At 38.2% G+C, this 24,300-nt stretch overlaps 1 protein-coding gene across 2 annotated transcripts in view; it reads right to left on the reverse strand.

The window, feature by feature from the left end:
* tnfaip8.S (TNF alpha induced protein 8 S homeolog) overlaps positions 1-24,061 on the reverse strand; it is a 58,709-nt gene extending 34,648 nt beyond the window's left edge. The window contains exon 1 of one of the 2 annotated variants that reach the window (XM_018236901.2): positions 23,647-24,061. Coding sequence is in view for 1 of the 2 variants with exons in the window: in NM_001092068.1 (NP_001085537.1) it covers position 23,657 (1 nt within the window). In the remaining variant the exon portion in view is untranslated. 2 annotated transcript variants of the gene reach the window in all.
* Positions 24,062-24,300: the final 239 nt, after the last annotated feature.

Here is a 24,300-nt window from a genome sequence, read left to right on the forward strand (position 1 = left end):
CAAACCACTACCTGGTTGCTAGGATAAACTACAGCTAAAAATGTAGCTGTTACAATTCCAAAATGTTAAAAACAAGCTAAGGAATTAAAAAAATCGTCAAAAAATAAATAATAGAAAAGGGTCCTAAAATATCCCTACCTACATTATGCTAAAATGAATTTAAAAGGTAAACTGAATCTTCATCCAAAAACTGTATTTATGCCTAAATAAAGTATAATTGCAATTGAAAGCATTATTAGTTTACCCTTTTTTGTGTTTCTAACTGGAGCTGAAACAAGGTAGGAAAAGTCAGTTTTTAGCCAGTCCTTACCAGTATATATACCAGGGTAAGTAAAAGTTGCTTACCTGATTAACCTGATTAAAATTTAAGGGGATATTTATTATATGTAAACAACAGCATAAAAAACAGAGTAAATTTTTTACATGTTCTTTCTTCTGCCAGAAAGAAAACTAGGGATGCTCTGAATCCACTATTTTGGATCTGGCCGAACCCCCGAATCCTTCCCGAAAGATTCGGCGGAATACCAAACCGAATCCTAATTTGCATATGCAAAATAGGGGTGTGAAGGGGAAAAAAATGTACTTCCTCGTTTTCTGACGAAAAGTCACGTGATTTCCCTCCCGTCCCTAATTTGAATATGCAAATTAGGATTCGGTTTGGCTGGGCAGAAGGAACCGAATCTTAGATTCGGTGCATCCCTAAAAATAACGGTGTCAAATCTGGAGTTTGTGTGGCGCAAAATTACACACACCTTGATAAATTCACCATTTATTTGGCACAGTTTTTTTTTTGCCGAATTTAAATTTACACAGTATAATAAATATACCATTTAGACTATAAATAGCAGGCATTTGGCTCGACAACAATCTCTTAGAGTCAGCAACCATAGGGTTAAAGGACTATATAGGAAGTGCATAGAAAGCACAGCACAGACTCACTTTTAAATAGAGAAGCTGAGCAGAAATCCTGCTATAAGCAGTCTAATATCTCAGAAACCAAAAATTGCAAAGGTGCTCTGGGGACAACTCCATTTAGGATCAGGAACACAGTTCTAAGCTAACAATGTGATACAATAATATCTATTTCACTGCAGCAACACATCAGCAACTAATGAAGCAAATATAACAGTTTCTTTGCTACTGACATTATTAATGCTAGGAAACCATGCTCAATAGGAGCAACTACTACGCAATGTATTTAATGGAGACAATTTAATGGAGATGGCTTACTGAGCCATCTACTGGGAAACATAGAAAGAGGAAAATAAAACCAAATAATTTTGTAAGTTTAAAAAAAAAAAGTATACGGTAAAAATAGTACGGGATCTTTTATCTGGAAACCTGTTATCCAAAAAGCTACGATTTACACAAAGGCCGTCTCCCACAGACTCCATTATAATCAAATAATCCAGACTTTCAAAATGGACTTTTTTTCCTGCAATAATAAAACAGTACCTTGCACTTGATCCAAACTAAGATATAATTACCGTAATCCTTATTGGAAGCAAAACCACCATATTGGGTTTATTTAATGTTTATATGAGTTCTGAATAACAGGTTCCATACCTGTAACTTAAAAATTAATGAAAAAAATTTATTTTTTGGTAAACACAAATCAGGTTCCATAAAGGTACCAAGTGGACCCAAAATGTTGGATGCAGCATTAAAGGGGACCTAAGTAGTAAGATGTCCAAAAATGCACTGACAACTCAATTTAATTCAAGATAGGAGTGCAACTTTCCTCAGTCAGGTCACTAAAATCCTGATATATTGTATGTATATCAAATTATAGAGAAATGAGGAGAGCACTCAATAGGCGTGGTTATTTTTATATTTGCCTACTACTAGTACACGAGTGCACATTAACATATGGTAGCCGTTCCTTTTTTAGCAGATTGAACACAACAATGTATTAAAAACACTCTTGAACACTGAATTATTACTATGTCACAATTGTGTGTCTGCAAAATGGACACTGACACAAGGACATTTAACTTTATGGACTGAAAAAATGGACTCTACACATACTTCCCCTGTTTTTGGGTCCAATCACTCACTTTAACACTGGTGGAAGAACGTAGGGGTGTGTTTTAAAAAGCCGCAACGTTCAGATTGTATGTGACACTTGATAAAGGGCACACAGGCCTGAAACATGTTGTGTACTAGTAGTCGGCAAATGTAAAAACAACCACAGCATTAATATGCCTATTGAGTGCTCTCCTCATTTCTGTACCATTTGATATTAAAGGGGACCTGTCACCCTAAGAAATAATTCTAAATCCTATTTTATGACCTTAGTCTAGCAAAATAAACTTTACTCGCACTATATAAATTATATAAATCTTGTTTCTTTTGGTCTTGGAATTCCCAATCCCTTGAAATAGGCAGCAGCCATTTTGTGGACACTGTTATTAAGTCAAGCTTTAAATCATGCCAAAATCTTGTTTATACACCAGAATGGGGGACCTGATGCCCATACCCATGCTCTGGCTACTTCATTAGATGGTGAGGAGGAGGGGGGATGCGAGGAGTGCAGTGACATCTAGGAAGTGCAGAATGTAAAGTGAAAGTAATTGCCTGCCCCGCCTCTATGCTTAAGGCATAGAGAAGGGACAAGCAATATATGATTTTATAACGACTATATAACAGGTAGAGATGTTTTAATGAAAAAAAATATTTTTAGTTTCATGTTTAATTTTAAGAGGACTTTTATATTACAGCGTTTTATGTTTAGGTAACTTTTTTTTTTATGTTTTTTATGTTGTTATTTTTATGTTTGGGTAGCTTTTTATGTTTGGTCCCCTTTAAGTAAAATAAAGATAAAGTTCAATTAATCACAGAACTGGAGTATTGGTTCTTCTACATAAACCCATTAACCAAGTAAGTACAGACACTTATTATATATACAACAAACTTGCTATACAGTCGTATTTAAACAAAAATAAATTACTGTAATGATTACAGCAAACATTATTTTAAAAACAAATGAACCAATACCTTTTTGTATACTGAAAGAAAACTAATGCTAAGCAACTTTGCAATATATTGTCATTAAATATTTGATACTACTGAAAGCAGTGCTTGTCTATCCTGTATATATATATATATATATATATATATATATATATATATATATATATATATATATATATATATATATACAGGATAAACAAGCACTGCTTTCATATATATATATATATATATATATATATATATATATATATATATATATATATATATATATATATATATATATATATATATATATATATATATATATATATATTTGTAACAGATCAGTTCTTCTCCAGGTCTGTTAATCAGCTGGCTTCTGCTACATTGATTGTATAATTCCATATTGTATGTAATTCCATATGTTCTATGTATAGAATTCATGTGATTTAGTTAATCACATTTACTTTACAGTGCTACGCAATATGTTGGCGCTATATAAATACATGTTAATAATAAAAGAATAATTGTTTCAGTCGAAGCCAAGAGAATATACAGTAAGCAGCCTGGCAGATACTGTTTTTTATAGCAACTACTATAACTTTAAAACAACTGAAAATGGTTAATGAATTGTTTAATGAATATATAATAGTGGTTACATAAAGTATATAAAAGGTTTTTTAAGTTTTGAAAGCAGCCAGACAAATCAAATGTAATCTACAGCAACTTTTTTCTTTACACATTATGCATTTTATTAAAGCACCTCAAGGTGGAGGTGTTGTTTGGCAGGGAAAATAATGTTGGAATTGAATTCTTCCTTCTCTGCTCTCATAAGGAAGAATGAAGGTAAAGAGCAGCAGTGGTATCAAGTGCAACATAGCAGTAGAAGTGCAGCAGCTGTATGAGAAATGAAGGAGACTTTAAGGAATTCATTAACACACAAATAAGGAAATGCAGTGGGATGTGGCTAAAGAAAGAGGTTTGAAGGTCATGAGAAGGATTTTGTAAGGTATGTGTTTCAACATACCAGGTATTTCTATTGAATAATTCTTTTAGAGCAACTTAAAGTGGAGCCTTAAAGGAGAACTAAACCCTAAAAATGACTGGCAAAAATGCCATATTTTATATACTGAACTTATTGCACCAGCCTAAAGTTTCAGCATCTCAAAAGCAGCAATGATCCAGCACTTCAAACTTGTCACAGGGGGTCACAATCTTGGAAAATGTCTGCGATACTCACATGCTCAGTGGACTCTGAAACTATACTTTTGCTTATATAAACAAGCTGCTGTGTAGCCATGGGACAGTTATTCAAAGCTGAAAAGAAGAAAAGGCACTGGATACACAGCAGATAACAGATAAGCTCTGTAGTATACATGGGATTCTGCAGTGCTTTTCTGTTATCCATTGTGTATCCTGTGCTTGATTGGCTGCCCCAATGGCTACAAAGCAGCTTTTTTATATAAACTATAGTAATGTTTCTGAAGCAAGCACACCAGTTTTACTACAGCAGTATTCATAACTCAAAAGCACTTTCATTTTTTTAATGTTACTGTTCCTTTAATGGGAAGTGTATCTGGGGAAAATAATATGATATATAGGTAGTTTTGCACCAAGCCTAAAGCAGGGATAGAAAGTCCACAATTAATAAACATAAGAACAAAAATAAGGAAAAATGCATGCCTATTTTTTTGCCCATATAAGTTAAACAGGTTCGAATTATTAAGCACAAAAACGTTTTACTTTGTGCAGTGCCCAGTACATTTCTAATTATGCAGCAAATTACAAAACAGCTTTATTTCAATTGTAATACTTTCTTATAAACAGTAAAAGGAATGACAGTAGTTCATTAGTAGGGCAGGTGTCTTGCTCTCACACACACTGTTCACTTGTTTCCGCCAATTCTAAAAAATGTAAATTGGCAATCGCTGAGAGTTAAAAGGCTCACCCAGCAGACAGATGAATGTGATGAAAAACAAGTAAAAAAATCATCTGGAAGTAGTTCCTAGCTCCCACTGACTGCCCCAAGGCATAACACCATTAGGCAATAAACCCACCCTTCCACATGATGCTCTCTTTACATTCTTGCTTTAATAGAACTAATGAGTCTGTAGCCAGAAGGCTCCCTGGAAACACATTCTAACTGAAGTGATTTTTTTTTTTAAAGATTAATTAATTTATTTGCAAACTCAAAGGAAATGCAACCAACTCTTTAATCTGGGATAAGGAAAATGGAATAAAATGACCGGAAGAGGAAAATAAGAAACAGACGTGTCTAGTATAGTCACATTATAAGGTGCAAATGTGACTGACGGAATATCTAGTTGTCAGAGGAAGGCAAAGAGGGTGCAAGGCTGCTGTGTGCTGCTTTTTGTATTGAGGAAGGAAGCTGTGGTTGAAGGTCATTCAGGAACTAACACAATCATCTGTACTCATAGTAAACTTGTAACTAAACACTTGTCTAACCTTCCACCGACTATCAGAGACTGTCACCCCGGGGTCACTAGGCCTGCTCGCTCCATACCAGTAGATTTTAAAGGGGTTGTTTTTTTCAGCTGGGTTGTTCCCCAGAAATAAAGCCTTTTTTTCAGGTGCTTTCCGTCTTTTATTTTTTACCGTTTTCCCAAAATTGAAGTGTAAAGTTTTACTGTTTGTGATGTTTCAGTCTGGAAACTCACGGATACAAGTGCAGATTCGGAACTGTAACAATTAGTTAAATTAGTTGATAAGTTTCTCAGCAGTATCTGTGAAATATTAGCAACTATTGTATCAACTCTAACAGCTGCCTTTAAAGGGCAAGGGTTAGGTAAAAATGTTCCGGAAATGCCTTATTTTAAATAGTGAACTTACTGCCCCAGCCTAAAGTTTAGGCTTGTCAATAGCAGCAATGATCCAGGACTTCAAACTTGTCACAAGGGGTCACCATCTTGGAAAGTGTCTGAAACACTCACATGCTCAGTGGGCTTGGAGCAGCTACTGAGAAGCTAAGCTTAGGGATCTTCGCAAATTATTAAGCAGAGAATGAGGATCGGGGGGAGGGGTCGTCGACTCAGTAAACTGTTTTGAATTGATACATTAGTTGATATATTTCTTATCTTTATCCCTGCTGAGAACAATCCTCCGTGTGGCATCATCTTATAACTGCTTTTCCTTTTCTGTTCTACTTGTTCTTTCCATGTTCATCTTGCACTATGTTCTTTGCTTGTTCTCTCTTTTCCCTAAGTTTTGTCACATTATATACATTGTAAACATTATAGTACAATTACAGGGAAATTTTGAATTATTTGATTAATATGGACTCTATGAGAGATGGCATTCCTGTAATTCAGAAATTTCTGTATAATGGATGAAAGAAATGAAAGTGCTTGAGCATACTCACAGCCATCAAAAAAACACAACTGATCGTATCCAGCATATTGTGAAATTAATTCAGTGTAAAAACACAGCAAGCCCATGTTCTCACAAGCAAACTACACAACACTAGCCCTTCAAACTCAGTTAATCCCAGATAAAGCAACAATACTGTTCTCATCTATTATCAATTTATAATATCAGCTTCCAAGAATGAAGTGCCTTATTACTCTTTCTTCTGCAGAGGCTCAAAATTCTAGAAGAACCTGCTCCACCGCATTATATACTACAAGTCCCAACTCCTTCATAATAGCTGATTATTTTGCCCAGAAATATATCGGCCATTGCTATGTGGAACTTATATGTATTTACTACCTGCAATTTCTGTTATCCATTATTATAAATGCTTCTAACATCACTTTAATTTCCAGGACATCACTGGGCATGACATAAAAGTGTCTCCAAGCAAAATGTGTTTGGAGTGACCTGTTCCTTCACAAAAATTTAGGTTTGATATATTTAATGCAACACCAAAGTACCTTAGGGGGGATTAAAGCAAACAGTATCAACACAAAAATGAGCAATAACTGGAGCAATTGATTTGCATATGTTAGCATAAGTGGTGAAAAAAGAAAAATTAAAACAAAAGCAAAAACATTTGCATTGTTTCCACTTCATTACTTTTTTGATGGCACAAGCCTATTTCTTTGCATCAAATATGCAAATTACACTTTGCCGTTATTAACTAAGAATGACTGCAGCTAGAAGAGTTCTTTCCCTATACATCTGTTCTAATGCAGTACCGTTATTTTATATAGTCAGTTTATTGTTCCATAAACAGCTCTTCAGCTTCACAGAAGATTCTGGTTTCATTAGTAGTTTTTTTTTTGGGGGGGGGGCATCATGTGGACTGGAGAAGCCCTACAAGGCACACTCTGCCAGGTCAATGTAAATTCCAGCGTTGGAATAATTCTTATTTTCTAAGTTATCTTTGACTAGAACTGGCTGGAATATATGTATTTGAAAGTGGTACATCAATGAACAGCATTTGAGAAACAAAGGCAGTAGGGCGCTGAAAATTAGTCCACAACCTGAATTGATCCTATGCTGCATTATATCTTCTTATACTTTAGCTATATAGAATATAATTAATTATACAGGGTTTTACAGAAATGATTTGCAGCTAAAGCAACAGTGTCCAACATAGTGCCCATGCCCACTAACAAACATTTGTGTCAAAATTAGCCGGATCCCGTTAACCACTTTTTTAGGACTGAGGGGAAACCAGCATAACTCAAGGAAATACATGCAGAAACAGGGAGATCATACAAATTCCAGGATGAGAAGGCTTTGTTTGCTAACCATTGCATCCCCATGCCACACATAATTCAATATGAAGCAGACTTTTTGGCCCGCTGGATACAAAAATGTTTACCTGCTTAAAACTGACAAATATATGTTTTTAGCGTAAACAAGAAAACAAACCAAGGGCAGTGGAGTGCAGTAAAGCTTTCATAAATGATTGCTTGCCAATCTTTTTTCTAAACTTGCAAATGCCTGTGAAATGTTTTAAAAGAATGAAAAAACATTTGACTTTGGAGAAAAGTGGGGAAAGGTGCTAAATCTAGCAGCAATCTAATTGGTTTACAATAGCTACAACATCCATAAGCAGATTGAGACATAATGAATGGTTCTAGGAATAATCTCAAAATGTGAGAGATTAATTATTGGTGTTTAAAAAAACTAAAAAAAGAAAGTCCCCATAGTTACATAGTTACATAGTTAAATTGGGTTGAAAAAAGACAAAGTCCATCAAGTTCAACCCCTCCAAATGAAAACCCAGCATCCATACACACACCCCTCCCTACTTTTAATTAAAATTCTATATACCCATACCTATACTAACTATAGAGTTTAGTATCACAATAGCCTTTGATATTATGTCTGTCCAAAAAATCATCCAAGCCATTCTTAAAGGCATTAACTGAATCAGCCATCACAACATCACCCGGCAGTGCATTCCACAACCTCACTGTCCTGACTGTGAAGAACCCTCTACGTTGCTTCAAATGAAAGTTCTTTTCTTCTAGTCTAAAGGGGTGGCCTCTGGTACGGTGATCCACTTTATGGGTAAAAAGGTCCCCTGCCATTTGTCTATAATGTCCTCTAATGTACTTGTAAAGTGTAATCATGTCCCCTCGCAAGCGCCTTTTTTCCAGAGAAAATAACCCCAACCTTGACAGTCTACCCTCATAATTTAAGTCTTCCGTCCCTCTAACCAATTTAGTTGCACGTCTCTGCACTCTCTCCAGCTCATTTATATCCCTCTTAAGGACTAGAGTCCAAAACTGAACTGCATACTCCAGATGAGGCCTTACCAGGGACCTATAAAGAGGCACAATTATGTTTTCATCCCTTGAGTTAATGCCCTTTATGCAAGACAGAACTTTATTTGCTTTAGTAGCCACAGAATGACACTGCCCAGAATTAGACAACGTGTTATCTACAAAGACCCCTAGATCCTTTTCATTTAAGGAAACTCCCAACACATTGCTATTTAGTGTATAACTTGCATTTATATTATTTTTGCCAAAGTGCATAACCTTGCATTTATCAACATTGAACCTCATTTTCCAGTTTGCTGCCCAGTTTTCCAGTTTAGACAGATCACTTTGCAAAGTGGCAGCATCCTGCATGGAACCTATAGTTCTGCACAATTTAGTATCATCTGCGAAAATAGAAACAGTACTTTCAATGCCCACCTCCAGGTCATTAATAAACAAGTTGAAAAGCAAGGGACCTAGTACAGAGCCCTGCGGTACTCCACTAACAACACTGGTCCAATTAGAAAATGTTCCATTTACCACCACTCTTTGTAGTCTATCTTTTAGCCAGTTCTCTATCCAGGTACAAATACTATGTTCCAGGCCAACATTCCTTAATTTAACCAGTAACCTTTTGTGTGGCACTGTATCAAATGCTTTAGCAAAGTCTAAGTAAATCACATCCACTGCCATCCCAGAATCTAGGTCTCTACTTACATTCTCGTAAAAAGAAATTAAGTTAGTCTGGCAAGATATATTACGCATAAAACCATGCTGGCACAAACTCATAGTATTATGATTTGCTATGAAGTCCAGTATCTTATCCTTTATTAACCCTTCGAAAAGCTTTCCTAATACTGACGTCAGACTAACTGGCCTATAGTTTTGAGGCTGAGAACGGGATCCTTTTTTGAATAGAGGCACCACATTAGCAATTCGCCAGTCTCTCGGCACAATGCCAGATCTCAATGAATCCTGAAAAATTAAGTAAAGAGGTTTGGCAATCACAGAGCTAAGCTTGCTAATTACCCTGGGATGAATACCATCTGGCCCTGGACCTTTGTTAATCTTAACATGTTCAAGTCTCTTTTGAATTTCTTCATGTGTGAACCATGCATCATTAGTTGTATTACTAGAATTGGGAGTGTTAAGAAGGAAACCTTCACTTACTGGTTCTTCATTTGTGTAGACAGATGAAAAATACGAGTTCAGAATCTGCGCTTTTATTTTGTTTTCATCAACCAGCTGACCCCCCTCTGATAGTAAGGGTCCCACCCCTTCCTGCTTCATTTTTTTACTATTGACATATTTAAAAAATAATTTTGGATTATTTTTACTGCTTGCTGCAATATCCTTTTCTATAGCAATTTTAGCTTGCCTTATAGCTTCTTTGCATGATTTATTGGCCTCCTTGTACCTTATAAATGTTTCGGCTGTACCAGCTAACTTGAAAGCCTTAAAAGCACGTCTTTTCTTACCCACCTCAACACCAACGCTTCTATTGAACCAAAAAGGTTTTGCTTTGCAACGACGTTCCTTGCTTACAAGTGGAATATACTGACAAGTATATTTATTAAGCAGCATTTTAAAGACTTCCCATTTTTGTTCTGTGTTTAACCCTGTGAAAAGCATTTCCCACTTAATATGTTGCAGAGATGCCCTTATACTGTCAAAGTTTGCACGTCTGAAATTTAGTGTTTTAGTTACTCCCTTATAGAGTTGCTTCTGCAACAGAATCTCAAAGGAGACCATGTTATGATCACTATTCCCTAAATGCTCACCCACACAAATGTTAGAGATGAGTTCAGTATTGTTAGTTATTACAAGGTCCCACCTCTCAATTTATTTATGGGCTTGTTTATGTGCTGTCTGGCAGACACAGAAGCAGCTTGTCCAGAACAGTGGCCACTCTATAAGCAACTGCACTGTGATACATCTACACACTGCCCACCCTTAAATATGGTCGCTGTGGGGTGGGGGAGGGTGAAAAAGACCAATACCTACATTCCAGTCACCTTATAAAGAGGGCAAACAAACACTCATTTTTACTTCTATTTATCCACATCAGGGAGATTAGCAATCTCCCTTCCCTCTTGTATAAAGATAGGAGATTGGTCCTTTAAAGGCAGTTTTTCTATATGGAATTATCCAATGACATACTACTACTAAAGTATCTTTCAAGAAAAGGCTTTATTTGTATGAAAGCATTTTACATACAGGCTTTTATGTGATGCAGTGTCGGGCTGGGTGGCCAGAGGCCCCCACACATGTGCTGGGCCCACAGGCCAAGTCGTAGAGGTCCTCCACAAACCAATTGAGAAAGACCAAGGAGAGCGCCTTTAGATGGGGATGAGGAGCAGGTCTGGGTCAGTGAGGCTCACGAGGGCCATGTCCCACCAGGTTTTTTCTTGGTTTCCCACCAACCCAGTCCAACCCGAATGCGATATATACCCTGAACTGTTCATTTTCATAACAGTTTGCAATTATACTTTTGATTAAGTGCTTTTCATTCCCTTTTTCTTATGTGCAAGTGTATAGGACAGAAAAGTGTCAGACTTTTGTGTCAATACTTGGGAGTAACAAAAAAAAATAAGAGCAGCTACAGCAAATGCCCAAAATGTTCTCCAACAACAGCAATCACTTTTGTTGCTGGGCACCTGCACAGAACTAAGACATGATATAGACATTAATAAAATATGTACATATTCGCAATGCCATTTTAAAGGGAGTTTATTTGTGCAAGTACATTTGCTATTCACACACACAGGATTCCAGCTTGCCTTTTCCCGCAGTTCAGCTGACAATACAAAGTATAAGTCAGCATTCTGATTCAGTTACAACATTATGACTGACTGTTAATTTCTGTAGCAAACAAGTATAATAAGAGTCTTTTGTCCTGCAATGTTACAATTTAGTCAGAAACATGTATATAAAGCTCTCTAAGTCAGAAGAAAAGGTTTAAAGTCTTAAGTCTGCATCATTCCTCTGGGCTTTGATCTAAGTAAATCAACTAAATATATGCTGTCATTCTAAAAGGAAATGAAATTCTGACTATGAAGAGAAGAAAAATGGTGTTTCAGATTTCCAAGAGGCAGGTTTCATTTAATTTCAGCCAGGAACATCAATAACTTTGAACACCTTTAAAAGGGGTTGTTCTCCTTTAAATTAACTTTAGTATGATGTAGAGAGTGATATTCTGAGGGAATTTGCAATTGGTTTTCATTTTTTATTATTTGTGGTTTTAGAGTTATTTAGCTTTATATTAAGCAACTCTCCGTTTGAAATTTCACCAATCTGGTTGCTAGGCTCTAAATTTCCCTAGCAACCAAGCATTTATATGAATAAGAGACTGGAATATGAATAGGAGAGGCCTGAATAGAAAGATGAGTAATAAAAAGTAGCACTAACAATACGTTTGTAGGCTTACAGGAAACAGGAAAGAGTCAGAAGATAAAAGGCACATGATTCAAAACCTATAAAAAATAAATAATGAACACCAATTGAAGAGTTGTTTAGAATTTTCCATTCTATAACATACTAAAAGTTAACTAAATTTGAAACACCCCCAACACATTGTTAGTATGTTAAAGATTGACTTGAACTATTGTATGTTTCAGTTGGTCTTCATTAAATTATTTTGTACTTTTTTAAAATACATTTTTGTATTTCTTTTCCAAGCCAGATAATTAAAATGCTGCCTGGTTGTTGGGAACACAGAGACCAAAGCTGTCCATCCAGGTTTACAATGGAATTGTAGTTGCGCTGGTTTAGTCACTCTGGACATCATGCAAGCGTCACCAAATATACAAAGAACAATGAACCACATACAAAAAAGGTTAGGACAAGAGGCCAGGAAAAGCCCTAGCTGCTTTGTGACAACAGATTGGGAAGGTCCATTCCTGCTTCAGCATTTTTATGAGCCTATGCACAAAGTGACATATGTACAGGACTGGCTTGCTCAATTCCAGGGTTCTCTGTAGGACTGGCCTGATCTCAACCTAACTGAGCACCTGTGGCATGAAATAGAAAGCCAACTGGAAGCCATGCCTGACCCCCAACTTTAGTGTCCAACTTAATTTATGCTCTTGTGCCTGAATGAAAGCAAATCCCACAAACATTGTGCCTTACCAGAAGAATAATGGCATCAAAACAAGGACCACCTTCATTTAGGACCAATACCCTTGCTTTGGGAATGAGATGTTAGACAGGCAGGGTTGCAGGTACTTCCCTGTAAGAGGTGTAGATCAAAAGTACTTTGTGCTACACGACATACAGATGAAGCCACTTGGATTTGTGTGTTAAATGAGTCATAACTCGCGATTAATTGAAGAAACTGTGTTATCTAAAGTCCGTTTACCTAATTTAACCTTTTCATTAGCATAATAAAGGACCATTGTTTACAATGATGAATGCTTTAATTAGATGGGATGCTGTGACACAATTTTCTGTGTTAAATGGGATAAGTGGGATATCTGGATTTAGTTATTCTGTGTCAAACACACACAAGCCAAAGTGGCTACATCTGTAGGACCAGTTGAATTTATAATCGGCTTCCTCAGAGGCATCCGATTGGTCGGTGAAACGCGGCAGGCGGAAGTGACGTCACAAGCAGAACACGGAGCAAACACCACGAGGGAGAGAGACGCCGGCACAATATCCTCCTTTGTTTTACAACTGGTGACATCTCCAAAAAAGGACTTGCTTATATGTGACAAAACCTTGCAAACAAATGTGAGTGTAAATCTTTTAATGCTTTTTAAAAATTTTTTTAATAAAACGCTATTGCACTATGTACCCTTTGTATTCCTATCTGGGAGCCCAATGGTGACTGACAGGAGGGGAGAATACAGGAAACCAAAACTACATGCGATAAAACTGCCACTGTCTTGTAAGTAGGCAATTTTACTAAACTTTGGTGAAGGATTCAGAAGTCACTATTTTTGCTTCTACACATCTTGGGAAAGGAAGATCACTTTAAAGGGAAAATAATATATTTTAATCCCTTTCTGATTTTTATTTTTTAAAAAAAAAATTTTTTTACTTTTTATTTTTTCACTTTTTAATTTCTATACTTTTTCACCACAGGGTGTTCTAACAAATTGAAAATACTACACCATATTATGCCCGTTTTTTTGCTCTCTCCGTTTGCTTTAGGCGCTGTTCTACAAGGAAACATATATATTGTTCCAATTGGAATATATATATTTTTTTTTTTCACATTTTCTGGAACTTCCTACAAGATCAGTCCAGTTCCAATCCCTCCACAGCAACTCAATGGGATTTAGATTCCAGCTTTGAACTGGTCATTGTTGGTTCAAAGATGAAGCTATGATGATGGATTTCCCAGATGTGTGGCAAAGCAGCCCCACAACGCAACATTTCCACCACCATGCTTTACAGTTGGTATTAAAAATTAGGTCTTCTGGTACTGTGACAAGATATCTATCTTTGCATCGTCTGTCCACATTGTTCCAGAAGTACTGGTCTTCACCTGGGTGTTCATGGGTAAGCTTTAGTCTTATCCTGATGTTCTTTCCAGACAGCACAACTCAAATATAATCTGCAGCCTCTTTCTAACGTTGGACATGCACTTTTACATCAATAATGGCATGAGCTACTTGTCTAAGACAACGTTGACAAACGGAGTGGCAGTGGATGTGATTGACTTCGATTTTGCATTTAATACAGTACTGCACAAAGTTACTGATTAAATTAAGGAATATTGGACTAGAACATATTTGTACATGGATTAAGAAGTGGCTGAAGGATAGATTACAAAGAGTGGTTAAAATTAAATTAGTGTTACATTACCTCGGGTCTGTGCTTGCATCTTTGCTTTTTAATATGCTTAGTTATTTATTTGGAGTTAGCATTATAAATACTTTCTCTGTTTTTGCGGATGATGGTTGTACAAAACTACTGCGCAGGATGTTGTTACTTTGCAGATTTGACTAAATCGGAGAACTTTGCAGCAAATTGGCAAATGAGGTTCAAATGAGGTACTGTCTTGCTTTAATATAGAGAGAGAGACTTTATTTGAGGGAATTTTACCTCTTTATAGGTCCCTTGGTCCAAGTCCTTAAAGGAACAGTAACGTCAAAAAATGAAAGTGTTTTAAAGTAATGAAAATATCATGTAGTATTGCCCTGCATTGGTAAAACTGCTGTGTTTGCTTAAGAAACACTACTATTGTTTATATAAATAAGCTGCTGTGTAGTAATGGGGGCAGCCATTCAAAGGAGAAAAGGCTCAGGTTACACATCAGATAGCAGATAAGCTCTGTCTGTCTAATGGTGTTATCTGTTATCCATTAGTTAACCTGTGCCATATAGCCGTTTTTCAATTTCCGCCATTGCTCCACAGCAGCTTGTTTATATGAACTATAGTAGTGTTTCTGAAGCACACATATCAGTTTTACTAGTGCAGGGCAACACTACATATTTTCATTACTTTAAAACACTTTCATTTTTTGACGTTACTGTTCCTTTAAGGATACGATAATGGAGCTGAAAAGAGTGCAGCGCAACTAAACTGGTAAAAGGGATGGCAGAATTACATTATGAAGAAAGACTTAGGGGTCCGTTTACTAAAGTGCGTTAAAAATATTCGCACAATATATAGACAGCCACCTATGTAGTGGCGTAAAAGTATTTTTTTCGCCTGAAAATACTCAAGGGGCAGGAAATATCCCATAATACTGTTTTTTTTTACCCATCATTCTTTGCTGACAGGAGACAGATCAGTAGCTATTGCTGACAGGATGTTTTGGCTTCTGCTTCTATCTGTTGCAACAGCAGCAGTTTCAGCTCAGAGGCGTATTATTGGCAGCGGCATCACAGTCCAAGGATTCGACAGCCTCTACACGTTTTTGGTTTCTTTGTGATTGGCTACATTAAACTGTGCATTTCTATGAAGCAAAGAGATTGACTGGTATCATTTCTTGTTCATATGATTCTATTGGCAGAAGGGTTTATATGATGCAGACATGTTTGATTGGTGTTACTCTGGTGATGTTGTTGGATGGTATAATCATCAGTCAATAAAGTTTATGAGTTTTGAAGGTGCATTTCTGGCCATAAATGTCACAGTAAAAATTGCCATAATAACCGCCATAAAACAAGACTATTTTATAGCATAAATATTCGCAAAAACTTAATTTTTCGCCAGAAAATTCGCAACTCGCTAAAATTACCGCTAACGTAAGCTGGTTCCTTAACGTAGTTACCGCAAGTGATCGCAATGACTTCTGAGCATATCGCTGTTTAGTAAACTTAGTCGCTGTGAATATTCTGGCGTAAAAATATTCTCAGCGATAACATGCGGAAACTTAAAGTCAGATTTACCGCACTTTAGTAAACAGACTCCTATGAATGTTTTTCTGGAGAAAAGATTCTAAGGTCACTAGGTTACTGTACTACAAGTACATTAGAGGAAAATAATAAACAACTAGCAGGGAATTTTTTTACACATAGAAAAGTTCAAAGAACAAGAAAACCCCTTTAGTGTTGAGGAACTAAAATTTCATTTTAAACTGTGAAATGGTCCTTCATGGTGAGGGGCAGTGAGGCTGTAAAATGCCCTGCCAAGTGATAAAATTATGGAATATTCTATTAATGCCTCGAAGACTTGCATCGAAGGCTATAACGATCTCAAGATCTAGGTATGTGCATATATAAACACACCGGGTCATCTGGAGGGGTTGAACTTGATAGACTGTTGTCTCTTCAACTCAAATTAGCCATGAAACTATCCTCTCTAATGGAATTGTGATAATGATCATTTACTTCTAATCTGGAGTGCCAGATTTTACGTATCTGACCTAGGGAAAAATGCAATCGGGGTGGGGAATTTGCATTTATGATTATTTAGATTACACAATAGTCAACAAAATGTGAATTATACATGATATTGTTATATTACTTCACTTTAATAAGGGCAGTGACACACCAGGAGATTAATCGCTAGCGATAAATCGCTGCTTCTCTGGGCAACTAATCACCTGCGCTCTCCAGTAAAAAGCTTTCCCATAGGCAATAATGTGAATCGCTGGTGGTAAAACACGTGTCTCCCAAAATCGATACAAGAGGAAACTTCAAGCGATTTTGGGAAACTGTAGCGACACCTGTTTTCCCACCAGCGATTCACATTATTGCCTATGGGAAAGCTTTTTACTGGAGAGTGCAGGAGATTAGTTGCCCAGAGAAGCAGCAATTTATCGCTAGCGATTAATCTCCTGGTGTGTCACTGCCCTTATGTATCAGTATTGCTGACATGAAATAGTGATACAATAGTGATACTGATAATACTGATGCAATGTAAAAATATCTGTATACTGAAAAAGTAAAAAAAATTACCATGGATTGTAACGCACAGGTATGGGACCTGTTATCCAGAATGCTTGGGACCTGGGGGTTTCCAGATAACTGATCCTTGCGTAATTTTGATCTTTGTACTATAAGTCTACTAGAAAATCATTTAAACATTAAATAAACCCAATATGTTGGTTTTTCTTCCAATAAGGATTAATTATATCGTAGTTTAGATCAAGTACAATGTACTGTTTTATTATTATATAGAGAAAAAAATAAATAATTTTAAAACATTTTGATAAAATTGTCTATGGGAGACGGCCTTTCCGTAATTCGGAGCTTTCTGGATAACGGTTTCCGGATAACTGATCTTATACCTGTACTAACTTTTTCACATATGTGTACTCTGTATGTATTGTTATTTAAGTTAAATATGATTATATAACTGAACAAATAATCAGTTTAATACAGTTTTAATTTTCCCCTCAAAATAAGAAAGAAATCAAAATGTAAAAAAAAAAAAAACATTATATTTGCAAGGATAGTTTTTTATACAGGGCTAATACATGTTTAGATGCATTCTGTATTCTCTGCCTTTCCAGGGGCACCCAGTATTCTTTTTGTAAATATTTAGACGGGTTAACAGTTTGATGTTTTGTATGCCAGTTTATGTAACACAAATATTGCCCTTACTTTTGTTACTGGCTTTGTAGCAGGGGACATTACCGCCTGCGTATTCATGGAAACAGTAGCACCGAGAAGGATTTATGGGCTTCAGCACAAAAGAAAGAATTTTAACAGATATTGGCCTGGGGCTTATGAGATATGAAACATGAGACATGTGACCAACCCGCTTTTTTATAGTTTAGACTAGAGAATGACTTTTTGTTATTATGATCCCTTGCTTCTAGCTGAGATATACAAGTTATAGTGCCCAAATGCTTTACTGAAAGAACAAAAGTCTGCCTTTTTTGGCGTTCCCTGCCCCTGTGACTACTCTTAGCCATGCGACAGCACCCTCTTCATCAGCATCACAAGAGGAAGTGGTTGGTTCAGAATGAAAGCTCAAGTTTGTTTTAAACATTTCCCATGGTGTGCTCATAAGTTTACATACCCTGTCAGAATTTATGATTTCTTAACCATTTTTCAGAGAATATGAATGATAACACAAAAACTTTTTTCACTCATGGTTAGTGGTTGGCTGAAGCCATTTATTATCAAACAACTGTGTTTACTCTTTTCAAATCATAATCACTACACAAACTACCCAAATTACCCTGATCAAAAGTTTACATACCCCAGTTAATACCGTGTATTGCCCCCTTTAACATCAATGACAGTTGAAGTCTTTTGTGGTAGTTGTGGATGAGGCTCTTTATCTTCTCAGATGGTAAAGCTGCCCATTCTTCCTGGCAAAAAGCCTCCAGTTCCTGTCTTGCATGAACTGCAAGTTTGAAGTCTCCCCAAAGTGTCTCAATGATATTGAGGTCAGGAGACCGAGATGGCCACTCCAGAACCTTCACTTTATTTTTGTGTAGCCAATGACAGGTCAACTTGGCCTTCTGTTTTGGATCATTGTCATGTTGGAATGTCCAAGTATGTCCCATGCGCAGCTTCCGGGCTGATGAGTGCAAATTTTTCTCCTGTATCTTTTGTATTCCACCTGAAGTTATTTGTGGGCTTTTACTTGCATCAGAAAAAAGATTTCTGGCAGTTGTGGCTGAAATTTTAGTTGGTCTACCTGACCGTGATTGGGTTTCAACAAAACCCCTAATTTTCCACTTCTTAATTCGAGTTTTAACACTGCTGATTGGCATACTCAATTCCTTTTTCTTATATACTTTTCCTGTTTTATAGAGTTTAACTAACTTTTCCCGCAGATCCTTTGACAATTCTTTTGCTTTCCTAATGACTTAGAATCCAAAAAACATCAGTGCAGCACTGGATGAAAGATGCAAGGGTCTGTCAGAAGTCCAGAAAGTCATTGACCTTTAATACACACCCACTAATTACAAGCATCAGATCACAGGTGAAGATGGTTACCTTTAATAGCCATTCTAACCCTTTTGTGTCAAGTTGTGTGCATGTTATCAGGCCAAATCACCAGGGTATGTAAACTTTTAATCAGGGTAATTTGGGTAGTTTGTGTAGTGATTATGATTTAAAAAGATTAAACACAGTTGTTTGACAAAAAATGGTTTCAGCCGACCACTAACCATGAGTGAAAGAAAAGTTTTTGTGTTATCATTCATATTCTCTGAAAAATGGTTAAGAAATCATAAATTCTGCCAGGGTATGTAAACTTATGAGCACAACTGTATGTGCTAGAACTATAAAGCCGACTACTAGAAGTCTTGATGTAGTGGTTACACCATTCATTTCCTCTAGCAATTTAACTGGTCATATTTTATTATGCTGACAAAAAGAGGTGAAAAATTTACAATTAACAACATTTTCTACTCAACAATTTTCTATTGACTGTTTGGGGCCTGGGTACACGGTGTTTCTAATGATGGACAAATACACTTTGTATACCTACAGTGGACTTTTAATGCCAGAATATGCATTGGTTTGCATTACAGGTCATCTTCAATTTTATATGCACCCCTATCTGCCACCAGAAGCATGGCATGTTCTTAGCACTTTTGGGGTATACGGAGCAGCTTTTTGTTTGGGACCCCAGACCAAAAGTGAAACTGATGGCCAGAAAAGCTTTGTGCTACAAGTACAAATGGCATATTACGTTGTACAAAAACTTAGCTATAGGGTTTTTGCCTTCCTCTGGATCAACTAGCATTTAGGCAGGTTAAAACAGAGTTAAAAGGCTGAACTTGATGGATGTGCTCCATTTTTACTATGTTACTATATTCTCTAGTATTTCCAAGAGAGCTATTCTACTTGTAACCCTCAATCTGCTTTTGAACTGCAATTCCCAGCATCCTCAGAAAGCAACAAGAGCAATTTGTACACTTCTCATATTCTTCTGGGGGAGGGGAGGACATACTATTCTCTGTTGCCCAAGACCCCCCTTTATCCTAATGCCAACTTTAGAATTATAACAGCTTTTTCTGCTGATTAAAATAAAAAAATAAAAACACACTTATGTTTATGGACCCTTGGAGCCACAAATAACTTTTAAACACAGTTATTTGGCTGCTGCGTGAAAAAAATCGCAAAATGCATATAGTTTTACATAACATTTATGTAGTCCTCATCCCACCCTAGCTCAGTAACCCTGTATAGTCCATTTTGGCACAGTGACACCCAACCCATATCTGCCAAATCTTCCATCAGCTTCATATGTTTAGTATGGTACAATACCACTGGTATACCAATACAGTGAGTGGAAAATCACTAAATACACACTAGGGTTGCAACCTACTCTTACCTAACCCTTCTGTTCCAACTGTATACATTGCCTCATTTCCTCCTTACTGAAATATATTAACCAATTACTTTTTGCTTCATCACTCTTTGAGCATGTGTCAAATGTTAATTTCCTGCTACCGCCATTAGGAACATTAAAATATAAATATTGGTATGGTATATCTTAACAAGTGTGGCTTTCAGTTCAATAAAGTCACACTCTAGTTCCCTGGGTAGGGAGTATTTGCAATCTACGTGTCAGTTTGCAAACTTTCACCCACTTGAAATAATCCAGAAGAGCAGAAGCAGGCATGGAAAGGTTCCTGGTTAGGTGCCCCTTACATCTGGCAAGCATCCAGGAAAATTAAGGGGAAAAAAAATCAGAACAAGGGATTTTCAGTTTCCAAATGACTGGTGCTGGGATAGAGAGAGTGTTAGAGAAAGAGAGAAAGATCAACATATATAAAAGTAATCACTACTGCAAAGGCAAAGGTTTCACTCTGCCGCAATTTGCTGAGATTTAACCCTTGAACCCTCCCCTTGGAACCTCCAATTTCATCTGGCACACAAGGAAACAAGAATCCGTAGAATCAAGCGGGCAATCACAATCCCTAATGCTGGAGATAACTGATAATTACAACAGGGGTCAGGTCAAAAATGGTGAAAATTGGGGCACAACAATTTTGGGGGAGTGGCATCAGCAAAATTTAATTTTGTATTAGAGTTTATGGGCCTCTGGTCAGTGGCATAATTAAAGGGGGAGCAGACCAGGAGGCCTGTGAGGAGAGGGGGACCACTAAGAACAAGAAACAACCCCACCACACTCCTCCCCACAGAGGTGCATTGACGGGGATCCAAAGTTCTACTCCTGCCTCTAGTTGAGTCACTAACACACACATCAGTAGAGCAGAACTATAGGCTGTAACATATTAAAGTCTAGGGATAAGGTCTTATAAAAGTGGCAAGCAATATGTCAGCTTTTATGTATGAATTTAAATACAAAAATACTTTTGTGTACAGTAGCTGCTACCTTTCTCATGTCTACTTCTGTACTTGACCAACGGTGCAAGAAAATAAAACCCAAATAACATAGCTATTCTAAATACAGCTAGAACACAGTGACAATTAATTATATTAAGAACACTATAAACAGAATCCAGCACATGCAAATACTGTATGTATTCATTATTCTCAATAACTGCTTTCATTGTATTCACTGGCAGGTTGTGTTATGCCGTGAAGCAGGGAGGCTGAAACACTATTTAGCAAAGCCACAATCGTTCCTGCAGAACAGGTTGAATGCTAAAATAACCAGTGTTTGTTTTGCATTCCCACAATGGAGCAGTTAGATTTGTAACAAACATTTAGGAAGTGACTTTCTACTGATACAATTGTATGTGACTTTGTTTGTTGGTTCATATTGCGATATTATGTGTGCAGCCCTAGTCACTGAATGCCCTATGCATAATCATACAGATTCTATTCTATCACAATGCCCAAAATGCTGTGGTTTACCTGCAATTCCCAGCCATTTGGATGTGCTAAAACAGGGGTCCCCAACCTTTTTTGACCCAGGGACCAATTTTTTTTCCAAGGACCAGGGAGGGGTCGGAGCGGGTTGGGAAGGGGGTCAGAGGGGGTCGGGGAGGTTGTCGGAGGGGTCGGCGTCCAATTTGGCACACCACATTCATTGTTCGGCGGCCTGGTTCTGGTTGGGGACCCCAGTGCTAAAAAACTGCAATCTCACAGGACCTGGCAACCTGCAGGTTAGACCTCACTGAAGAACTTTAACAAATGTAAAGTACAGGTACTTAGTGGCAACTGTTAGGGCAGGGGTCCCCAACCTTTTTTACCCGTGAGCCACATTCAAATGTAAAAAGAGTTGGGGAGCAACACAAGCATGAAAAAGTACATTGGGGATGCCAAATAAGGGCTGTGATTGGCTATTTGGTAGCCCCTATGTGGACTGACGGCTTACAGGAGGCTCTGCTTGGCACTATACTTAGTTTTTATGCAATTAAAACTTGCTTCCAAGCCTGGAATTAAAAAATAAGCCCTGCTTTGAGGACACTGAGAGCAACATACAAGGGGTTGGAGCTACTGGTTGGGGATCACTGTGTTAGGGGATACTGAGAGTTGTTGTGACTCTAGTTCAGCTACTAGTTCTACTGACAGTCAACAGGGTAACTAGCAGCAGTTTCTTATAAACAAAGGCAGTGTGGAACTGGGATTCACAGTATTGTTTGTAGGGTAGGCACTCGAAAAGCAGTCCTCCAGGTACAGTCCTGCGCAGAACCAATTTCTAAGACCTGACAAGGCAGCTAGCAACCCAAATCGTGACCCGCACATTTACCCACTTTGAACCGCTACTCGACTCGCAACTGCCTTATCTGCAACCCGCCGACCACCATCAAACTGGAAGTGATGTTGCTGCAAACCGAAAGTGACATCATCAATCGCGGCCGATAGCCGAGAGGGACAGAAGCGCACCATGTGATGTAAGAGAGCTGTGCCTGAAGTCAGATGGGTGAGGCTTTTTTTGTAGGTAACCCGCAGGTACCCGACCCGCTGCAGGACTCTACCTTAAGGCAGTAGGAATAAAAACAGGTCTTTATTGAGGTAAAAGTAAGGTTGCCATCAGGCTAGTATTTTATCGGTCTGGCTTGTAAAAATGTGGGTTAATCCCAATGTTATTAATAGGGAAGAAAGATAAATATATAGGAAGGCCGGAATTTGCTTCCAGAAAAGATGGAAACCCTAGGTACAAGTGTAAATAACAGCCTTACGCGTTTCGTCTTCTCACAACACTTAATCATAGAGTACTGATACGTTACACACATACCATGTATTTAAACTAATTTCCACCAATCACATTTGCACTGTGGTTAACCAATCAGAAGGTATGACACCCAGGGGCAGTGCTGTTACAGTGCAGGTGAAGCTGCCAGGTACTGACCCATAGCAAGACATGAAGGCTGATCACGTGGGTCAGGGGGTAAGGCTGGCAGTGTCCCTGTGGCACCAGCAGTGAGTTTCCTGCAGGGATTAAATGGCTCGGGGGAAGCTGCAGTTCCAGCCCTGGCGTGTGGGGGGCACTGTTACCTGTAGTAAATATATTATAGACATATATAGTAACTACACGTGTGACAGGAGCCAATTACATTTCACCTGACAACACAAACAGCTGCCGGGCAGCAGGAGGCACAATTAGCAGCTAATCCCGGAGGCAAGTGCTAAGAGCCCCGGCAACAGCACGGACTGACTGAAAGGAGTCCCGGGACACAACGAGCTGCTCGGGGAAGAGGGAGCAGCCGCTGGGAGCACAGGGGGAGCAACTCTCACACCTTCACTTACTTGGCTCAGCGGCGCCTGGGGCGGGAGAAAGCGCTCGGCACTTGTAGCGATGGAATAAAGGCAGTGGTTATTCCTCCAGTCCTGAGACTCCTCAGCGCTCGGGCTCTGCTCATCCAGAGGACACGATAAGAGAAGAGGCGCCGGACCGTGTCACACTCACTCACTCACTCACTCAGCGAAGTTGGTGCTCTGGGAGGGCGTGGCCGGCGTGAAGGTGGGCGGGGAGAGGCGTGGCACTACATACCGGAGGCAACGCATAGCTCGGCGTGTGGGAGCGTGTCTGCTGCCCTCAGCTAATACCGGACTGATCCCAGTGCGGGAGACTTGCGCCCCTTTTCCTCCCACTCCCCGTAAATGCAGGGTGTGCAGCCAGCTTTCCTCACATCAACATCATGTGACCCCCGTACCCACAGCTGCCGTCGTGTTGCTTCTGTCATTCCATTCTCCACATTTGGAGTAGACTCACCACTAGCCGACACTCTCACCTTAAAGGACAACTAAATCTTAAGAAGGAAAAAGGCTAGAAATACTGTATTTTATGCACTGAACTTACTGTACCAGCACAGACATTCAGTAGATGTAGCCCCCAGGCCTGTCTGTCTGTCTGTTATATTTTCTATGTTATTGCTCTTAGCTCTTAAAGG

This window comes from Xenopus laevis, chromosome 1S (genome assembly GCF_017654675.1).
Source record: "Xenopus laevis strain J_2021 chromosome 1S, Xenopus_laevis_v10.1, whole genome shotgun sequence".
Lineage (NCBI taxonomy): Eukaryota > Metazoa > Chordata > Amphibia > Anura > Pipidae > Xenopus > Xenopus laevis.